Genomic DNA, 16,959 nt, shown 5'->3' on the forward strand with positions numbered 1-16,959 from the left:
TGAGAAGAATTCATGCTCCTATCAGCCTGATTCTATCCGCTAGCTATCCATTGTAGGAGTTCTATCCTGGACCAGCAGAGGTCCCATTCCCTTTGCGTTGCTATTCCATCATCGATGGTATAGAAGGGTAAAGGGACACAGGAAGCCACTGGTGTCGGAAAGAGACAGTAGCAAAAGCAGAGAGCAACAGAAAAAGGAAATAGAAACAAGTTGATTGTGCAATATTGGAGGAAGTGGGCGGGAAGGGGAAGGGGGAAGGGGAATTTAATTCGATTTAAGCAATGTACGAGATTTCATCGCCGTCCATGCGCTCAATGTAATCCTTCTCCATAAGGGCTTCAATGTTCTTCTTGATGTCGGGAATTTTAGGCGGGAAGCGGGATTTGACCTGCTGGATAACCTCCTGAACAAGCTGGACGTGCTTCATCTTCTTGCGTGACTTCATGATTCGAACAATGGCAGACTATAGCAAGGTTAGGACAAATGGACTGTGTGGGGGGTGATGATTAGGTAGGAGACATACTTGAAGCAGAAGCTTCCTGTCCTCTTCTATCGTTTTGTGTGTGTCGTCGGCCTCGACCTTTGCCTCAGACTTGATCTGAATGTTCAGGTTGACCTTGACCTTCTTACTCTTGAAGTTGTAGTTCAGTGTAAACGAAGTGGAGGGCTCGGGCTTAGCGCCGTCGGGGCTGGCGATGAGGACTTTGGCCTTGAGCAGGATGCTAAGGTTGGGATCGAGGATTTCGGTAGCTAGGGTAGTAGCCTTTTCGATCTCACCGTAGGACAGAGTGTCGGTTTCATTGAAGAGAAGAAGAATGCCCATCTGATAGGTCGACACCTGGAAAGTGTAGGGCACCTTGGCGTTTTTGATGTAGTTAGCTTTGATTTCGCCCTTGCATAGCTGCCACAGCCATGTCAACTTGCGGCCGTTGTGCTTGTCAAAGTAAAATGTCTGGAACCGTTCGGCGGTCTTGACTATCTCCGGTGGCGCAAGGAATGGGGTGGTCGGGGCATTGAGGGGCCAGAAGCCAGTTCCCAGGATTTGGAAGTGGGCATCGGACATTTTCTTTCGGTCTTCATCCTCTAGTACTTTGTCCTGCCAGACCTTGTAGTTGTTATTAAGATCCTTGGAAATCTGCATGTCCTGGAACATGCGTTGCAGCTTGTTGGTATATTCGAAACCACACGCCTCCTTCAGTTTGCTGATCATGCTTGTTTCAGCATCGTCAGAAACAGAGCTCACATGAACTAGACGTTTGGCGAGGTTCTTGGAATAGAACTTCTGGAAAACGTCTTTGTCTTCGATGTACTTGAAGACTGTCATGATTTGCACCAGCATCTCCTCAAGCTCCGACTCTTCAGCCGACTTGGATCCTTTCTTGAGCAGTGAGTCCGTATATTTTGCCAGCAGTTCGGGAGACTTAGAAGAGCTCGTCTTGCAGACGCGGTTTCGGTTGACGAACTCTCGGCAGGCGTTATCAAGGGAACGCACGAACTCAGCCTCGCCATTAAAGGCCTCGTCGACCAAGTTCTGGTACCTTGTGTGAACTTGCAATAGGGCATCGACATACAACTTGGGCTCGAGTGTTTCGCCCTCCGAAGCAACCTTCTCGACAGCAGCCAAACCAGCCCGTCTCACGTGGTTCTCAAAGGTCGCGCGCAGAGGATCCAAGCCTTCCTTGATCCTTGATAAGAGTCGATACATACGAGCAAGATCGTCCTGACGTTCGTTATCCAGCAAGACTTGGAACTCGTCGCGAAGCAAAGTTGAGTGGGCAGTGACGAGAACAGACAGGCAGGTATCGGTCAAGCTCTTGGTGACATCTGGATGCAAATACAGACCGACCCGGAGCTTCTCCTCTTCCAGACGAGCTTCTGCCTTCTTCATGTATTCCACCACGCTATTTTCGGCCACGAACTGCCGTGACTCATTTTCATAATAGGTTCTGGTGGCACGGATGAACGGCTGCTGGAAGTACTGCCGATAGACATCTAGTGTTGACTTAGAGCTATCGTTCTCATCCAGACCCAGTGACACGAAGGAGTCCACAATAGCTTTGATCTGGGACTGTTCGATGGTTTCGCCATTCCGTTGCTTCTCGATCAAATTCAGCACAGCGTCCATGACCTTCTCATGGACTTTTTCAAAAAATTCCGTTTTCCATTTAACCAAGTGCAGAGTGTAAACATCATAGACGTTTTTCTTGCCCTCGTCGATCTCACGCTTAACCCAGTGCCGATTGAGGTAGCGGAAAATGTGGTTCACGTACTTGGCGGCGGTCGTATAGCGGTACCATTCGCGAATGTAGAAGCCAAGCAGGCCTTCCTCGGTGTGACTCTGTGATTGTTTGTAGACCTTATTCAGATGGGACGAGAGGTATTCGCCGAGTAATTTGTAAAGTTCCTCGCCGAGCAGATGGGCTTGAGTCCAGGTCAGCTCATATCGAGAACTGGCATACAGGGGGAAAAACGAACCCCCACGTGATCCTTGTAGGCCTTGGCCACTAGCGACTGCTTTTTGGGATGTGCAGAAGTTATGGACAGCCCTAATATCAATGTGTGAGTGTGGTTCTCGTCAGAGAAGTGGTGTTGAATCTTGAACACACGTGTACAGAGCCATGTACTAGACAAGAACAACCAGTCAGCTTCTATTTTTAAACACACTCATCGACAGGGAGTCGTTCGGCATTTCACTTACGGTCTTCATATCGATTCCGGCGTCAAGGTTGAGCATGACGCTCTCGATTCCTGCTTCTAGGAATGTCCAACTAACCCAGTTAGCTCATGCCATACCATCGCATTGAAGCAAAATCCCAATTCATTGTCTGCTCACGTTGAATCAAGGTCATCCTTGTGAGGTACCGGCGGCATCGCGGGAGACATCGCGGTTGCAGGTGGGATGCGGAAGAAGGTGAGTGGTCCAGGCCGAGAGTCCTACTCCACTAAGTCAGCAACGCGCTCTTAACTCTCGATAGTAACCAGTAGGTTACACGTCATGAATATTACCTCAGGACGGTTGTAGCGCCACAAGTCACGCCTCAAAGGATCTTCGAGTGATCGAATGAGGGTAGACGCTTGGGAGGAGGGGTTGTTGCAAGAGTGGGGTCCAGACAGTCGAGGGAAGAGAGTAAGACGATATCCTCGGGAACGTCTAGAGCAAAGATTGGAAAAGAGATTAGGCAGAACAGGAGCAGAGAAATGATGAGGCTGAGTAGGACCAGCGTGGGGATGATGGCCTTGTTGCCGCAGGCGGTGAGGTGGCGGAGCTTTCCCGCCAAATCTACATCATCGGCTTTGATGCTTTTGATCAAAGCGAATCTAGATGCTCTAAGTATATAGATTATTATTTCTTTATCAGACGATACTTTAGCATGTGGTGATATACATGTATTGGGGCTTTGGTTTCTCCATAATAAACCTGTCTCTATATCTGTATCACGACATATATCTCTAGTGAGACTTGATCCATAGATCTATATTTATACCTAGTACTATTACGGACTTCAAACTCTCCTAGACATATAGCAAAGCTAGGCTGTAAAAGAAGCACCCTGCTGTCTTAGAATCTTAGAAACAGATGGGAATACATGACTATAACCTTCAAGTTCCCTGATCAGGTCTAGTCTACGTGTGTAGTGTACAAATAAATGACGACATTCGCATATCTTAAGACAATCGTGCCAAGCTAACACCCTACGGCTGCAAATTAGGTATCTTTTATATAGTAACTTCATACAAAAGGTACATAATCATAACATCGATTTTAACTCCCAAACTAGTTAAGAGAAAAATATGAAGATATATATAACTAGTATAAACAACTAGTATCAACCCTAGTAAGAATTATCATGCTTGAAGAAAGATATGTATTTTAGAGTGACTTGAACATCTACGGAGTAGAAATATCCAACTCAAGATCTTCTTCTCGTCAAGCATGCTGCAGGATTCGACTGGATGGAAAGTCATATCGGACACAGAAGGGCCCGGCTAAGCAAAAGAGAGCGAAATTCTTGTTCAGAATGAAAATCATTTACAATAGCATCATATAAATTGGTGAAACTGATTTCAGGCCTGTAAGTATATACAACAGAACCTGACAAACACGGCCCCGAATAACTATTTCTGGAAGAAAAGTCGATACTGCGCTAACCTTTTGTATGAAGTTACTTTATACAGAGTATAAGATACCAATCAGTATAATTGCAAATGGAATTTTGCTATCGGTGCAGCCAGCCCACCACACCGGATTGCCATGATTAGTATGTACGAAATACGAAAGTAGTAAAAAGTGCCAATCATATATAGCCAGGAGAATGTATGGTCATTAACCTACATACCTGAGGTTCTATGTACTTTATTGACAGCCCCCACCGCGGATGACGTCATACCTGCGCGCCGAGGTATTACCGCCCAACCTACAACATAACTCCTCCAAACATTTCTCCAATGCAGAATGAGCAAAGCAAAAACAATCACTCGCAATGGCCATAACTCCACAGTCAGACATTCAAGTGACCACTCGCCAAATCCCCGAGTGGCAACGTATACCGAACACTTCGATCCAATCCAAGCCGCTCATGATATACCATGGGGCCTTCAATGCCACAGCCACAGAGCTCGAAGATCACCTGGAGGCAGTAGGCGAGGTTGTTCCTCAGTGGGTGTTTAGCATGTACACCCAAACCCACTTTCACTCCACAACGCCAGAGGTGCTCGGGGTCGTTTCAGGGAGAGCGCGTCTGTGTTTTGGAGGCGAAGAGAACCCCGGACGATTTGAGCCAACGGTACAGCGCGGTGATTTTATCATTGTGCCTGCGGGCGTGGGTCATCGACTTTTAGAGGACCTGCACTGGAATCAGGAAGAGTTCCAAATGGTGGGCGCATATCCACTCGGAAAACAGTGGGATATGTGTTATGGGAGGCCAGAAGAGGAAGCAAAGTTGCGGAGAATCAAGGATGTGGCGTGGTTCCGTCAAGATCCGTTGTATGGTGGTGACGGCCCTGCCATGCACGTCTAAAATTGCGCCTGCGCAATATCAAGTATCGCTTAAATGGTATATGTAATCAACAGCTAAAAGATTCATGAAACACAATAAGGCTCAAAAATCACTGTGTTACTCTCTCGACAAGCCTATTAGAGCGTTAGAAAATGGACCGAGTATGCCAATTATAGACAGGGGGGCTTACCTGAGAACACTAATAGAGAACGTCATGAGCCAAGCCAAGAGCGCGACTAGCAATACGGAAGCAAGTGCCTTTTGTCGCGTACATATCCCATCATTTCGAGGATCGATTGTTTGGTTGACCTCCGCTTCGGTGCAGGATCCTGTCACCTCAGAAAGTGAAGCAAATGCCAAACTAAGATTGGCGGAATCGAAGACGATGAAGAATATATCCAGAAGGAGGAGACGGGCTTTAGCAGAAGGAGAACGCAAACCTAAGGGCTTTGACGTGTATTCATCGAAGGTGATGTATAGGAGGTAAACCATGGCGACTGCATCGACGATAATTGCCATCAATCCCGATGGGCCTTGAGAGTGTGTCCCTTGATTAGCCATTTGCTGAATCGATCCACCCAGGGCCAGTGCAGAGAGTGAGAAGCACCAGACAGTCATTCGAAGAATCAACGGTACGATCGGACTTCGCAGAAGCGTGTTTCTGAAACGCGTGGTCCAAATATCCCTTCGGCCTCCGCTGTGCAGCGGGTACTCCGGACTATCGCCCTCCAAATGCTTTCCTCGCCATGGTTGCGAGTAATCACCATGATTCTCATTCAGCCATTCTGACGTGACATGCTGTTCCTCTCTACCGGGCGGTCGGGGGTATTGGATCGCTCGTGAGAATGTCACCCAGCGTGATTCACGGTTGACCATTGGAGAGTCCTCCACGAACAGGCCATTGTTGGTCGTGTGGTTAGGTTTCGGCTTCGAGGACGAGTAGGGCGAATGGTTGTGCTGAGCGACACACGCGTCATTTGGTTGGGAAGGGAGTAAGCTATCGCTTGCCGTAGCTTTATCTCCGTCCTCCTCGGGTTCGTCGACCGAGCGAATCCAGGCTATAAAGACTCGCTATTAGTGAGTGATCGTCGGATTGAGCTTTAAATGGAACCATACCAGGTAAAGATCGCAAGGCGAAGCGTTGGGAGTACGCGATCTCTTCCGCTGTCTGGCCCTGGCCATCTGTATGCGCAAGTGATAGATCGGAAGCTTTATTGTGAACAGTAGGCTCAGTCTCAATGCTAAGCTGGGATGTCAGGGGTGCCTCTGGAATGGGCGAACACTTCTCTGTCAGCTTGTCACCAATGATCCGCCCTGGAGGGCTGTCTTTGGAGCTGTGCATAATACAGGACAGAAATTGAAAGCTGAAACCCGGGAGTCGCGGGAAACTTCAATCAATAGTTTGCCCGCGAATCCCCAATTGCTTCTTGTTCAAGTATGAAGTTACAGTGTTCAGGGACCGAAACCAAAGTGTACGCGGACCTCGGATGACGTCTGGATTTATGCGCGTGGACCTCCAGGCCTGCTTACTCCCGCATCCCTTTTTCACCCACACGAAAAACAGGATCAGGTTTCAATGAACGTTTAATTTCGAAGTCTTCCACTATTTCTCTTAATAACTATTGGATATCTATCAATTATCTTGCCCGCGATCAAGCGATTGTCGATTGTCGAGTGCCAATTGCCAATTTTCCTAGGCATCCACCACCATGCGCCTGTTCCTAATTCCGATCTCCACAAAGCGAGTTCTCGTATATGCTCGGCCCCTTAGCAAGGACTTAGCGAAGGAGCTGTCGGTCCTTGATAGGATCACAACCAAGGCGGCTGAAATATGGGCCAAGTGGGAGGAAGCCGACAAAGGATGGAAGATGCACCTTGTTCGCTGGGGCAATCGAGTCCAGCAACGGATACCATACGAAGAATGGGCCCTCAAAAGCATTCCTTCATTCAAGACCCAACAGCGAGTTAATGGGGATCATGGGAAGACTAAGGTGGATGTGCTGTTCCCTGGTAACGCGGTGCGATTGGAGCGAGTTCAAGATGTACTGCGCACGGTCGCCACGGAGAGACAGGAGCTTCATCGGAAGAAGATGATGTGGTGCTTAATAGCTGCGCCGATTACCGCCCCACTTGGATTGATACCAGTGTATGTGAAAGACATGAGCCTTCTCCGGTGATATGGTATACTAATAAAGAGCAGGGTTCCGAATATTCCCTTTTTCTACTTGGCATATCGGGGCTGGTCCCACTGGCGCGGTTAGTTTTGATCGTCTACATTGCGATGGCTCATAAAACTGACGAGAATACAGCATTGAATGGTTCAAAACACCTGGAATTACTCGTCGGACAGAATATCCTCAACCCTATCTCATTACCGGGGCTAGAACAGCTATATGCCAAACGCGTATCTGGAGTACTGGAAGGTTCCGCGACCGAGCCATCATATTCCGAGGTTGCCGACGACATAGAGCAGAGCGAGGATCGGGTCCTGTTGAAGATGTCTGATGCCAAGAAGTTGGCTACGATCCTGGAAGCGCCGGAGCTTGTTTTGGAAGCTGAACGAGCGATTATTCAAGTCGGTGAGCGACTCGAGGCTGCAGAGAAGACTAAACAAGAGAACAAAGACGAGAAGAAGGATTCATGACGCCGAAGATTTAATCACTACGTGAGGACAGGATAACGAGTTCTCCTACTCAACACAGGAAATCATGTACCATAATGCAAGGAACAGATAGATTCTAATAGATATCCATGTGAACCATAATTATGATAAACATTTCAATATAAATGCTATAGAGAAGGATAATTACATTGTGAGCCCAATGACCTCAGAGCCCCTGACGGAAGTAGGTAAATCCGAGTCTCTCCCCCCATTGTTCCCACCTCATCCTCTACCACGTTTATCGGAGCTCCATACATCATGGCTACTAAAAAGATTGAGCAATGGGAGATTGAGCGATATTGGGAGATTTTCGCCTCATTATCAAATGGTCAAAAACACCTCAACAGCTCCCAGGCCGCCTCCGTGCTGAGGAACAGCCGGCTGCGCGATGATCAACTCGAGAAGGTCTGGGACATTGCCGATGTCGACGGAGATGGAGAGCTAGATTTCGAGGAGTTCTGTGTTGCAATGCGCTTAGTCTTCGACTTGGTGAATGGTGTAAGTGATCCATCCTCCTGAATAATTATCAAATCGCTCTAACACAAGTCTTATCTGCAAACAGGAACTACAAGATGTCCCAAATGTCCTGCCAGATTGGCTAGTTCCAGAGTCCAAAGCACATCTTGTCCATGCGACCCGCGCACTAAGCAGCGGACAGGAGCAGTTCGAGCGGATAGAAGACGAGGACGACTCGCTCGGCCTAAAGGACGGCTTTGATTGGTATATGAAGCCCGACGACAAGAACAAGTATGCCGAGATCTACGACGCCAACCGGAACGCGCGCGGCCAAATAGAATGTGAGTAGCCCTTACAGCGCGCTGTGCGCGCCCAGAAAAATACCCCGCTGACAGACCCCAGTCCAACAATTACAACCGCTCTACGAATCGCTCGACGTCCCCGACACGGACGTCCGCTCCGCCTGGAACCTGGTCAACCCCTCCGCATCACCCGCGATAAATAAAGATGCGACGCTCGCCTTCCTGCACATATTGAACTTCCGCCACGAGGGTTTCCGCATCCCACGCACCATCCCCGCCTCGCTGCGCGCCTCATTCGAGCACAACCAGATTGACTACCAAGTTGACAAGACGCGACCCGCACAGCGCTACGGCGTAGACGGTGACACTGAAACACGGTCAGGCCGCAAGGCCAAGTTCGGCGATACCTACCTCGGCCGTCTAGGCGTTGGTGGCAAGGGCTCGTATCAGCCCAAGGGAACGGATTTCAGCGACACGATCCAGGACGAGGAGTGGGAGAAGGTGCGGCTGCGCCGCGAGCTTGCGGAATTGGAGAAGAAGCTAGAATCCGCCAATAAAGCCTCCGAATCTAGGCGGGATGGGCCGCGCAACGATGGCCGGCCCAACTGGGTTTTGATTAAGAAGGAGGCACTCTCGCTTTTGGAGTATAAGGAGCGGGAGTTGCGCGAGTTGCGTGAGGGTACTGGCCGTGCTAAGGATGGTCAGGATTTGGAGCGACTCCGGGAGGATGTCAAGGCTGTTGGGGAACAGGTGGAAGGGCTGAAGAAACATATGGCCCAACGGCATGATGTCCTTTCGGATCTCCGCAGCCAGATTGAGGACGAGAAAGCTCGGCGGTGATTGACTACTGTGGATATGGACTAGCGGAATTGTTGGCCTAATACTTTTTGTTTCTTGTTTTCTTTCCATTGCCCCTTTCGCTGCATATATGTCCTACCTTCTTGATTCTCGCGACTATCATGTACAGCCATTTTCTTGTTAGGGAGCTTCAGGCGTCAAATGGATAGTCTTTGCATCTTTATTTCTGACTATGGAATGGGGGCTATGTAACTATAGTGCCGCTAAGGCTCGAGTTATGGTCCATCCTACGCACTACAGTGAGTTTATGCCACTCTATATAAATGGCACTGCATAATCTTTATTGCCGAGTGTAAGAAATATTGAAATAATTGAACATACGGTATAATAGCAATGGTCTAGGTATCTAGACGAGGAAACATACACGAATAAGCCACCCATCCGACCTTGTAGGTAAACGCCAACTAAACCAGCTAGCCGACCAATAGATATGGGTACAATCCAGTAACCACTGGATATCATCCAGCGTGTAGCTTGGATGGAAGAGAAGAAATAATGTAGACAGCCATTAAACATCTCAAGAAAGGATGCTCTCACCAGGATCGCGCTTCGTTTCAACTGCAATGAACGCATCCCCTTTGGTATCCAATCCCTTCTCAGCACGCAGGTAAGCCTCCTCAGAGCGATCGGTTAAGATGTCAAGATCTTCATTTGACAAGATCGACGCAGGGTCGGCACCAACGTCGAACCGCTCGAAGTCATTCTCGCCAAGGACCTTGCGCAGTTCTTCGATATCCTGGGAATTTGCACTGGGGTCGAGCAGGGAGCGGAACTTGCCTTTCTGAATTACCAGACGTTCGAGGCGGCGCTTGGAATCCGCTTTCTCGAGGAGTGTCTGCTCAACCGTACCCTTCGTTGCCAATCTGTAGATAATCACTGGCTTGGTCTGGCCAATGCGGTGGGCTCGGTCCTGAGCCTGAAGATCCTGCTGCGGATTCCAGTCAGAATCATAGATAATGACGGTGTCGGCAGCGGTGAGATTGATTCCTTGGCCACCAGCTCGGGTGCTCAGGAGGAAGAGCTTGTGATTCTTTTTGGAATTGAAGTTTTTGATCTGAGCCTGACGCTCTGACTGTGCAATAGCGCCGTCGATTCGGCAACACTCCCAAGACCGAAGGGTTGTTGCCCACTCTTGAATAATATCAAGTTGAGTTTTGAACTGAGAGAAAATTAAAATCTTATGGCCCTTCTGCAGCAAACACGAGACCAAACGGTCCAACAAAAGCATCTTCCCAGAGGCGGAGACGAGTGTTTCGTCTACAGAAGAGGACTCGTCCATCCAAGGCCAGTAGAAATTGTGCGGAGAGTTGCAGGCAAGACGGGCCTGCAGAACCGGGTTTTGCATCTTCTTCTGCCCAATCTCTTTCTCTGCAAGATAATATTAGCAAAAAATAGGAAATGATTTGAAAAGGACGTACTAGCAAGCTTCAAATTCTCAGCCTGCTGCATCTCTTCAAGCTCAGTATCGCTGGGGTCGACCTGCTTTTCATCTACTTCAATTCCCAGCTCGAGTTTGCGGAGGTGCTCATCAAACTCTCCTTCGCTTAGATCATTGTAACTCTGACGCGTACTGCGCCGGGAACGGCGGCTAGAATTATTTCTATTGCTAGCTGGCGTGGATGTCCCGCTGGGTCTAGCGCTCTTGACCGGCGTTGCGTCGTCGTCACTCCGTTTGCGCTTCATACTTTGCGAGCGCGTAGAGCTGCTGCTCTTACTCTCCAGACGCTCCAGAGCTTTTCCCTCGAGGTACTGACGCCCTGTACCGTTGATTATCTCCCGATATAGATCTTTTTGTTCGGGAGTCAGAGGGGCGTACAAAATGTACTCCCGCTTCTTGGGGAGGGTAGTTTCCACATCTGTTTTGAGACGTCGCAGAAGGAAGGGCTTAAGGATGGCATGCATACTGGTAACCAAGTTACGCTTGCGTTTTTCAACCAGGTTCGCCTGGCCCTTGTAGTCCAGGACTGAGGAGAAATCAAACCACCCCTCAAATGAGTTGAGGTCATTGAAAACTTCCGGAAGCAGGAAATGTAAAAGTGACCACAACTCTGAGATGTTGTTCTGAAGAGGTGTTCCAGTGATCAACAGACGATTGGCCGAGTTATAGGTCAAAAGCTCTTTGATGAGCTTACAATTCATGTTCTTCAAGCGATGACCCTCATCCTATAGATCGATTAGTGTCGTGTAAATGTTGTAAAGGAAAGGACTGAAACAAACGTACAACAACAATATAACGCCATTGATATTGAGCCAGAAACTTTCGGTCATTCATGCAGATTTCGTAGGATGTGCACACCACCGGGAAGTCCATATCTCCCTGGTTTTTCATTTTCATGTGCTTGTTGCGCATGACAGCTCGCTCATCTTTGGAGCCGTGATACAAGATCGTTTTAATTCCTGGGGTCCATCGGGCGAACTCATCTACCCAATTGCTCACCGTACTCAGCGGTGCTGCAATCAAGAACGGACCCGAAACATTCTTCTCTTTCAAGAAAGCAATCATGGAGATTGCTTGAACAGTCTTTCCAAGGCCCATCTCATCGGCAAGAATGCCACAAAGCCCATTCATCCATAGCGTCTTGAGCCATTCGAGGCCCTCCAACTGGTATGTTCTCATTTTGCCACCGCTCACAAGTGCTGGCTGCTGTGTCGCGACTAAGTGCTGCTCACCAAGAGCCGTGGGGTTCGCTTCGTAGTCGTCTGCAGCCTTCTCAAGGGCTTGCTGCACCGAGGGATTGTCTTCAGTCACTTCCACGTCGGCCTTCTTGAAATAATTAGAAATAGAGCTGCCATTGGCGGCGGCTGCCCGCCTAGGCCGACCTCTAGTCGATCCTGTGGTCTTTTCGTTGGCGCCCTTGCCACTAGAGGATGTCTTCTCCTCCGTCGCATCTTGAGTTGGCCGAGTTCGAGTGGTTCGGCGAGCAGATTCAGCAGGAGACTTGGCTTTTTTCTGACTCGCGGCAGCTTGTTCGTTGTGCTTGATCGCTGCCAAGCGTGCGTCCTCTTGTTGCTGCTTCATTTTATCTGACATGATAGCGACAAAGACCTGCAGGTACGAGAAGATATGAGACTATTTGATGAGATACGACGAGGATGGATTGGACATACGGAGCTGGTTTTCAACAAGTGCATCAAGGCCTTGGCCTTGCTATCCATCCCCTCAACATCTTCTGAATCGGTCAAATCTGCTTTAGATTTGTCGTCTTTATCATGAGAAGACTTCGAGTCAGCCTCAGTTGGGTCTGTGAGCGGCGACGAAGGAATGACCGATTCGGGCGCCGTAGTCCCCGCACGGGAATCCGTGGGAGTAGCTGTGTCTTCAACAGACATTCTGTCTGATAGAATTGAGTCACAATATAAAGAGCGTGAGTGATCTAAAGCGAGTACTAGATGGATTGAGATGGTACGTCATTCGCAGGGGTGCAGAAGTTTTCGCAACGTCAAGTTGCGCTGGGAGGGGAGGGATAAACGAATGTGATACCAAGGGATATGGTGTGCACTAGTTTCCAACAAATGGATACTCGTAGACTGGATGAAAACTGCGCACAATTGGACGGCAGTTTGTGATATATCGGAGATCGAAGTAAGAGCGCGTCCTCAACGCGGCATTTCGCGTTCGACGCACGGACCAGGTTTATATTAGACGTCTAGGAACTACGGATTTCACTTCAACATCATTCAAGACAATCATACATTATTAATATTACATAAAGGAACCATGTAAGATGGTTCAGATGAAGAAATGGTCTCATATCTTTGAATCCTTGTTTGTTTCATATCTCGTGGTTGTATCCCTCTACTGCGGAGAGGAGGAACAGCCATCCGTCGGCACCAGCATTACATCATCCATAGACACCTCAGTGGTGGAGCTGATATCAGTGGAAGTTGGCTTCGCATCAGGTAGCTCGGGCTCGCTTTCCTCGGGCAGCTCGATAAATTCATCCATGAGGCGGTCAATGTTCATATTTGTCATTCCACGGTGCGTCCGGGCGAAAAATTTCGAATGTGTCTCTTCCTCGACTGGCCGCATCGGGGACATCGTCTGAATGGTTCCACGTGCGGGACTGATTCCAACTCCAACGCCCTTGACCTGAAGGTTTGGCTGGTAGTTGTATCGACGACGCAGCGCCTCTGCCTTTGCCTCTAGTTTCTCAAGCTTAGCCTGCTGTATGTCTCGACGATACTTGGATTGGCTCTCGGATTGGTGGGGAACTGGCGAAGACCAGTCGGTGAGGACTCTTCTGAAAGGTCTAGCAGGTCGTCTGAAAAGGGGCTGGGCGAGACTCGCATTCCGCGGCGCTTTGGACGGTGTGTCTTGTAGGACCCCCTGCGGAAGTGATCCTGGCATGGCGGTCACCTGTGTCTGAGAGGACAGTCCTTGGAGCTCGACGCCGGCGTCCGTGCAATGTTGGATCCGCGCCGCGTTGTGTGGACCGACCTTCACCTTGACCAATCCATTTAGTTGGGGCTTTGTGGTGTCCCACGACAAGTCCGGCTTCCGTTTATAATACTTTCCCCAGTCGACCATGGGAGCCGGGTCAGTGTCGCGTTTGATTAAATCCTTGGGGTTCATTGTGCCGTGCATACCAATGCTTTGAATGAATTGGCTCTTAGCCCTACTGGCAGGATCCGTGAAAGGATTGATTATGTCCTCGGTCTCATCGGGAGGTGGAGTGACTCTCAGGTTTTCTTTCCATTCGAACTCATCGGGCTCATGGGAGTGCTCCCCGGATTCTCGCAGCACCACCAGGCTGTCTCCCCAATCGCCAGCATATCTTCGAGGTAGCCCGTGCTGATGCAAGAACTGTCTGGCTTTCAAGAACTCGTGAGATTGACACATCAAGAGGTCCGTGTAGCCGGTGACCAACAGGTTCTGATGGGCCTCTCGGGTGATCCTTTTCAGCACCAACTGAGGCGGCGGCTTGAAAAGCTTCAAGTCGCTGTTATCAATTCTCATAAGCGCCCTGCGCTGTTTGCGCCGCATTTTCTCCAGTATTTCGTTCTCCCTTTCGATCTGTTTATTGCGAATGCCTATGTTAATCATGAGCTGCCTTCGTTCGTCTAGCCCAAGCCCAAGAAGGTCGCAAACACGTCTCCAGCTATGAAACTTCATTATGTTTTCGATGATCTCGACTTGCATAGCCTTGTGCAGATCACCCCATTTTGGGTTCGGGATCTAAAACGACACACATTAGTCTCGTTCGATTGTACTAACACAGCAAAAGCCACGATATACTTACCGTATCAAGGAGCACCTGAGTCGCATCTGGCAGTGGGTCGTCATCACTGTCCGGGGAGGTGGCCATGTCCATGTCCTCGGAACCCGGAAAGGCATCCACACTCATGCGCGCCAAGTTCACGTTCCTCGCATACACCGGGTTGTCCATGTTGTTACTGGCGAGGTGATTATCGATCTCGTCCATCGAGAGTTGTTCAATCTCAGACGGAGGCGACGGGACGGTTGGCGCCGACCTATCATTGCGGAAAGCAGGTGTAGCTTTGCTCGCCTGCACGTTCTGCTGGCTGTTGCCAACACCGCGATTCCGCGCCGAGACGGTGGAGCCACGACCTGGCTGTGGTATGTTCAAAGTGGGAAACGCAGCGGGTGGCAGGTTGGGGTTGAATGGCACAGTGTTTGGCCTGCGCCCCTGTTGTGGGCGCGGTTTACCTGTTTCCCCAAGCTCCATCGAGTCGTCAACGGAGTCATCGCATCCCTGGCGCAGCGAGACCCGCGATGCTTCGTATTCGTCCTCGCCATATCGCACTGGCGCGCGGATACTGTCGCGCAGTCGCATTCTGCTCATTTTGGCGGCACGTTGGGGCGAGGAGCGAGGTGGAGGACGAGGTGTGATGCGATTGATGGTTAGTGGGGGTGTATCGATGGTAGGTACGTGCTAAAGGTCAATGTGAAGCATGCACTTCATCGTAGGATGCGATGGGTGATCGTGGTGGGATGGTCGTGAGATGGAAAGGTTGTCGCGCGAGATGAAAGAAGAGAGAATAAGGGAGGATTGGGATGGCTTTGAAGTCGCGCAAAATCAGTGCGAGACTCGAGCTCTCAGATTGAAAGGAAAACACAAGGTAGGGGCAAATTGAGTCGAGAATCGACAAGGTGACTTCAAACGCTGGGTCAGATGCTTGAGGGCAATCAACTTCCGCGTGTCTTGAGACTTGCCAGATTTTGATATTGACCCCATCATTGATTTTTCTACACAAACTGTAGACGCTTGCTAGACTGAAGTCTTGCCATGCGTATGCTCTTACGAATATAAAAATAGTTATAAGGATGCAATGGCCAGTGAATGACCTGGATGTCGGAAAAATAGTAGAATGAGCAACTGCAACTGGGTATTTGCACACAAGAACCATGAAGCAATAAAGCAGACAATAAAGCAGACATAAAAAGAAAAGCAGATACCCACCCTACTCTACACAATGTAAAGGATTCCCTTCATTCCCTTTCATCTTTCAGCGTATCCATCTCCCTCCCCATCTCCATGAATGACAGTGCCATTCACACCCCAAAGATACTCGAAACAAACAACCTCGGCTCACCCTAGACCACGCGGTCCTGGAAGGGAGCATTCGGCTTTCGGTCATAGAAGGCGTCCTCATCCTCATCCATATCCATTTCACCCTCATCCATGGCAATATCATCATCTCTCTGATCGTGGAAGCTTCGCTTCTTTGTAAGCGTTGGTGACAGAGACGGCGGCGCAAGACTCGCAGCTCCATGAACAGTCATTTTTTTAGCACGCTCAACATCACGCTTAGCAGCAAGAATGGTCTCGAAAGTAGCGAGGATGTATTTCATATTTTCCTCAATTGAAACACAGAAACGACGCGCCTGAATCATGTGCGTGGCTTCGACAGACAGAACATTGAGCATAGCCATGATGTAGGCAATGACGACAGCAGCGGAGCGTTCATTCCCGGATTCACAGAAGACGAGGACTTTCCTTTTCGGATAGCTGGCTGACCCCGTTCCATTGGGTCCTACATCCACACCAGCCAGGTGATCATTGATGCGGCGGATAGCGCGTGGGAATGCAGAAATGAGCTCTTGGTTATCAAGAACATCAATCGTGTCTGCCATGATACCGACCATGGCGGCCGCCTTCTCGCCTGAGACGAGGCGTGCGTGAGCCGAGTACCGGTTTCGAATAGCAAGAATTAGTGTGAACTCTTGGTTGCGGATGTATTCTGGATCACGTAGACATGATGAAGGACCAAGAGATAAGAATGGAAGGATGGACTGGGCCTGGCGACGCATATCGTATTTCCATTGAGAGGGGTTGAAGCGGCGGGTGAACCCACCTAGATCGACGAGGTTGAAGAATCCTGGGCAAACAAAGTCGCCCTCTGCAAACTCGTGGGATTCGCGGTCTAAAATTTTCTGGTCGACGATTACAGTGTCATCGTCAATCATGTCTGGTCCCCCGTAGAAGCCATGCCCAATAGGTCTAGTCACAGTTGGGTATCGCGGCGTAGCTGCGTACTCTTGTGTGCGAACATAAAGAGACTGTTCATCTTGGGACATAGGCACTCTCTGTGAATCACCGCCATTAGACATTGTGTTTAACGGGAGTTTCACTATGACACGTGTAGACCGAGTATCAAGTGCTGCTGGATTGGTTTATTGACGTGAATGATCAATTCGTGATTTCAAGCAGAGAAAAGGCAT

At 49.3% G+C, this 16,959-nt stretch overlaps 8 protein-coding genes across 8 annotated transcripts; 3 read left to right on the forward strand and 5 right to left on the reverse strand.

Moving 5' to 3' along the window:
- Positions 1-274: 274 nt before the first annotated feature.
- On the reverse strand, positions 275-2,883 carry culA (cullin culA; the record flags this gene model as incomplete). Its single annotated transcript, XM_057187741.1, has 6 exons — positions 275-463; positions 524-2,421; positions 2,476-2,546; positions 2,607-2,623; positions 2,699-2,768; positions 2,834-2,883. 6 exons carry the CDS (start codon positions 2,881-2,883, stop codon positions 275-277), a joined length of 2,295 nt encoding a protein of 764 aa, XP_057039444.1.
- Positions 2,884-4,481: 1,598 nt separating this feature from the next.
- On the forward strand, positions 4,482-5,018 carry N7518_006815 (cupin domain-containing protein; the record flags this gene model as incomplete). Its single annotated transcript, XM_057187742.1, has 1 exon — positions 4,482-5,018. One exon carries the CDS (start codon positions 4,482-4,484, stop codon positions 5,016-5,018), a length of 537 nt encoding a protein of 178 aa, XP_057039445.1.
- An 88-nt stretch (positions 5,019-5,106) lies between these two features.
- Positions 5,107-6,339, reverse strand: N7518_006816 (phospholipase D regulator; the record flags this gene model as incomplete). The annotated part of the gene is made up of 3 exons (XM_057187743.1): positions 5,107-5,131; positions 5,188-6,055; positions 6,114-6,339. 3 exons carry the CDS (start codon positions 6,337-6,339, stop codon positions 5,107-5,109), a joined length of 1,119 nt encoding a protein of 372 aa, XP_057039446.1.
- A 367-nt stretch (positions 6,340-6,706) lies between these two features.
- Positions 6,707-7,641, forward strand: N7518_006817 (mitochondrial K+-H+ exchange-related family protein; the record flags this gene model as incomplete). The annotated part of the gene is made up of 3 exons (XM_057187744.1): positions 6,707-7,143; positions 7,198-7,253; positions 7,307-7,641. 3 exons carry the CDS (start codon positions 6,707-6,709, stop codon positions 7,639-7,641), a joined length of 828 nt encoding a protein of 275 aa, XP_057039447.1.
- Positions 7,642-7,917: 276 nt separating this feature from the next.
- Positions 7,918-9,257, forward strand: end3 (cytoskeletal adaptor protein SagA; the record flags this gene model as incomplete). The annotated part of the gene is made up of 3 exons (XM_057187745.1): positions 7,918-8,157; positions 8,222-8,456; positions 8,518-9,257. 3 exons carry the CDS (start codon positions 7,918-7,920, stop codon positions 9,255-9,257), a joined length of 1,215 nt encoding a protein of 404 aa, XP_057039448.1.
- Positions 9,258-9,792: 535 nt separating this feature from the next.
- Positions 9,793-12,605, reverse strand: N7518_006819 (putative SNF2 family helicase/ATPase PasG; the record flags this gene model as incomplete). The annotated part of the gene is made up of 4 exons (XM_057187746.1): positions 9,793-10,643; positions 10,694-11,438; positions 11,497-12,321; positions 12,384-12,605. The coding sequence occupies 4 exons, from the start codon at positions 12,603-12,605 to the stop codon at positions 9,793-9,795; spliced, it is 2,643 nt and encodes an 880-aa protein (XP_057039449.1).
- Positions 12,606-13,071: 466 nt separating this feature from the next.
- N7518_006820 (uncharacterized protein) lies at positions 13,072-15,079 on the reverse strand (the record flags this gene model as incomplete). Its single annotated transcript, XM_057187747.1, has 2 exons — positions 13,072-14,451; positions 14,516-15,079. 2 exons carry the CDS (start codon positions 15,077-15,079, stop codon positions 13,072-13,074), a joined length of 1,944 nt encoding a protein of 647 aa, XP_057039450.1.
- Positions 15,080-15,831: 752 nt separating this feature from the next.
- On the reverse strand, positions 15,832-16,848 carry N7518_006821 (dual specificity protein phosphatase family protein; the record flags this gene model as incomplete). Its single annotated transcript, XM_057187748.1, has 1 exon — positions 15,832-16,848. One exon carries the CDS (start codon positions 16,846-16,848, stop codon positions 15,832-15,834), a length of 1,017 nt encoding a protein of 338 aa, XP_057039451.1.
- Between the last annotated feature and the right edge of the window lie 111 nt (positions 16,849-16,959).

This window comes from Penicillium psychrosexuale, assembly GCF_028828465.1.
Source record: "Penicillium psychrosexuale strain IBT 29551 chromosome Unknown utg000004l, whole genome shotgun sequence".
Taxonomy (NCBI): Eukaryota; Fungi; Ascomycota; class Eurotiomycetes; order Eurotiales; family Aspergillaceae; genus Penicillium; species Penicillium psychrosexuale.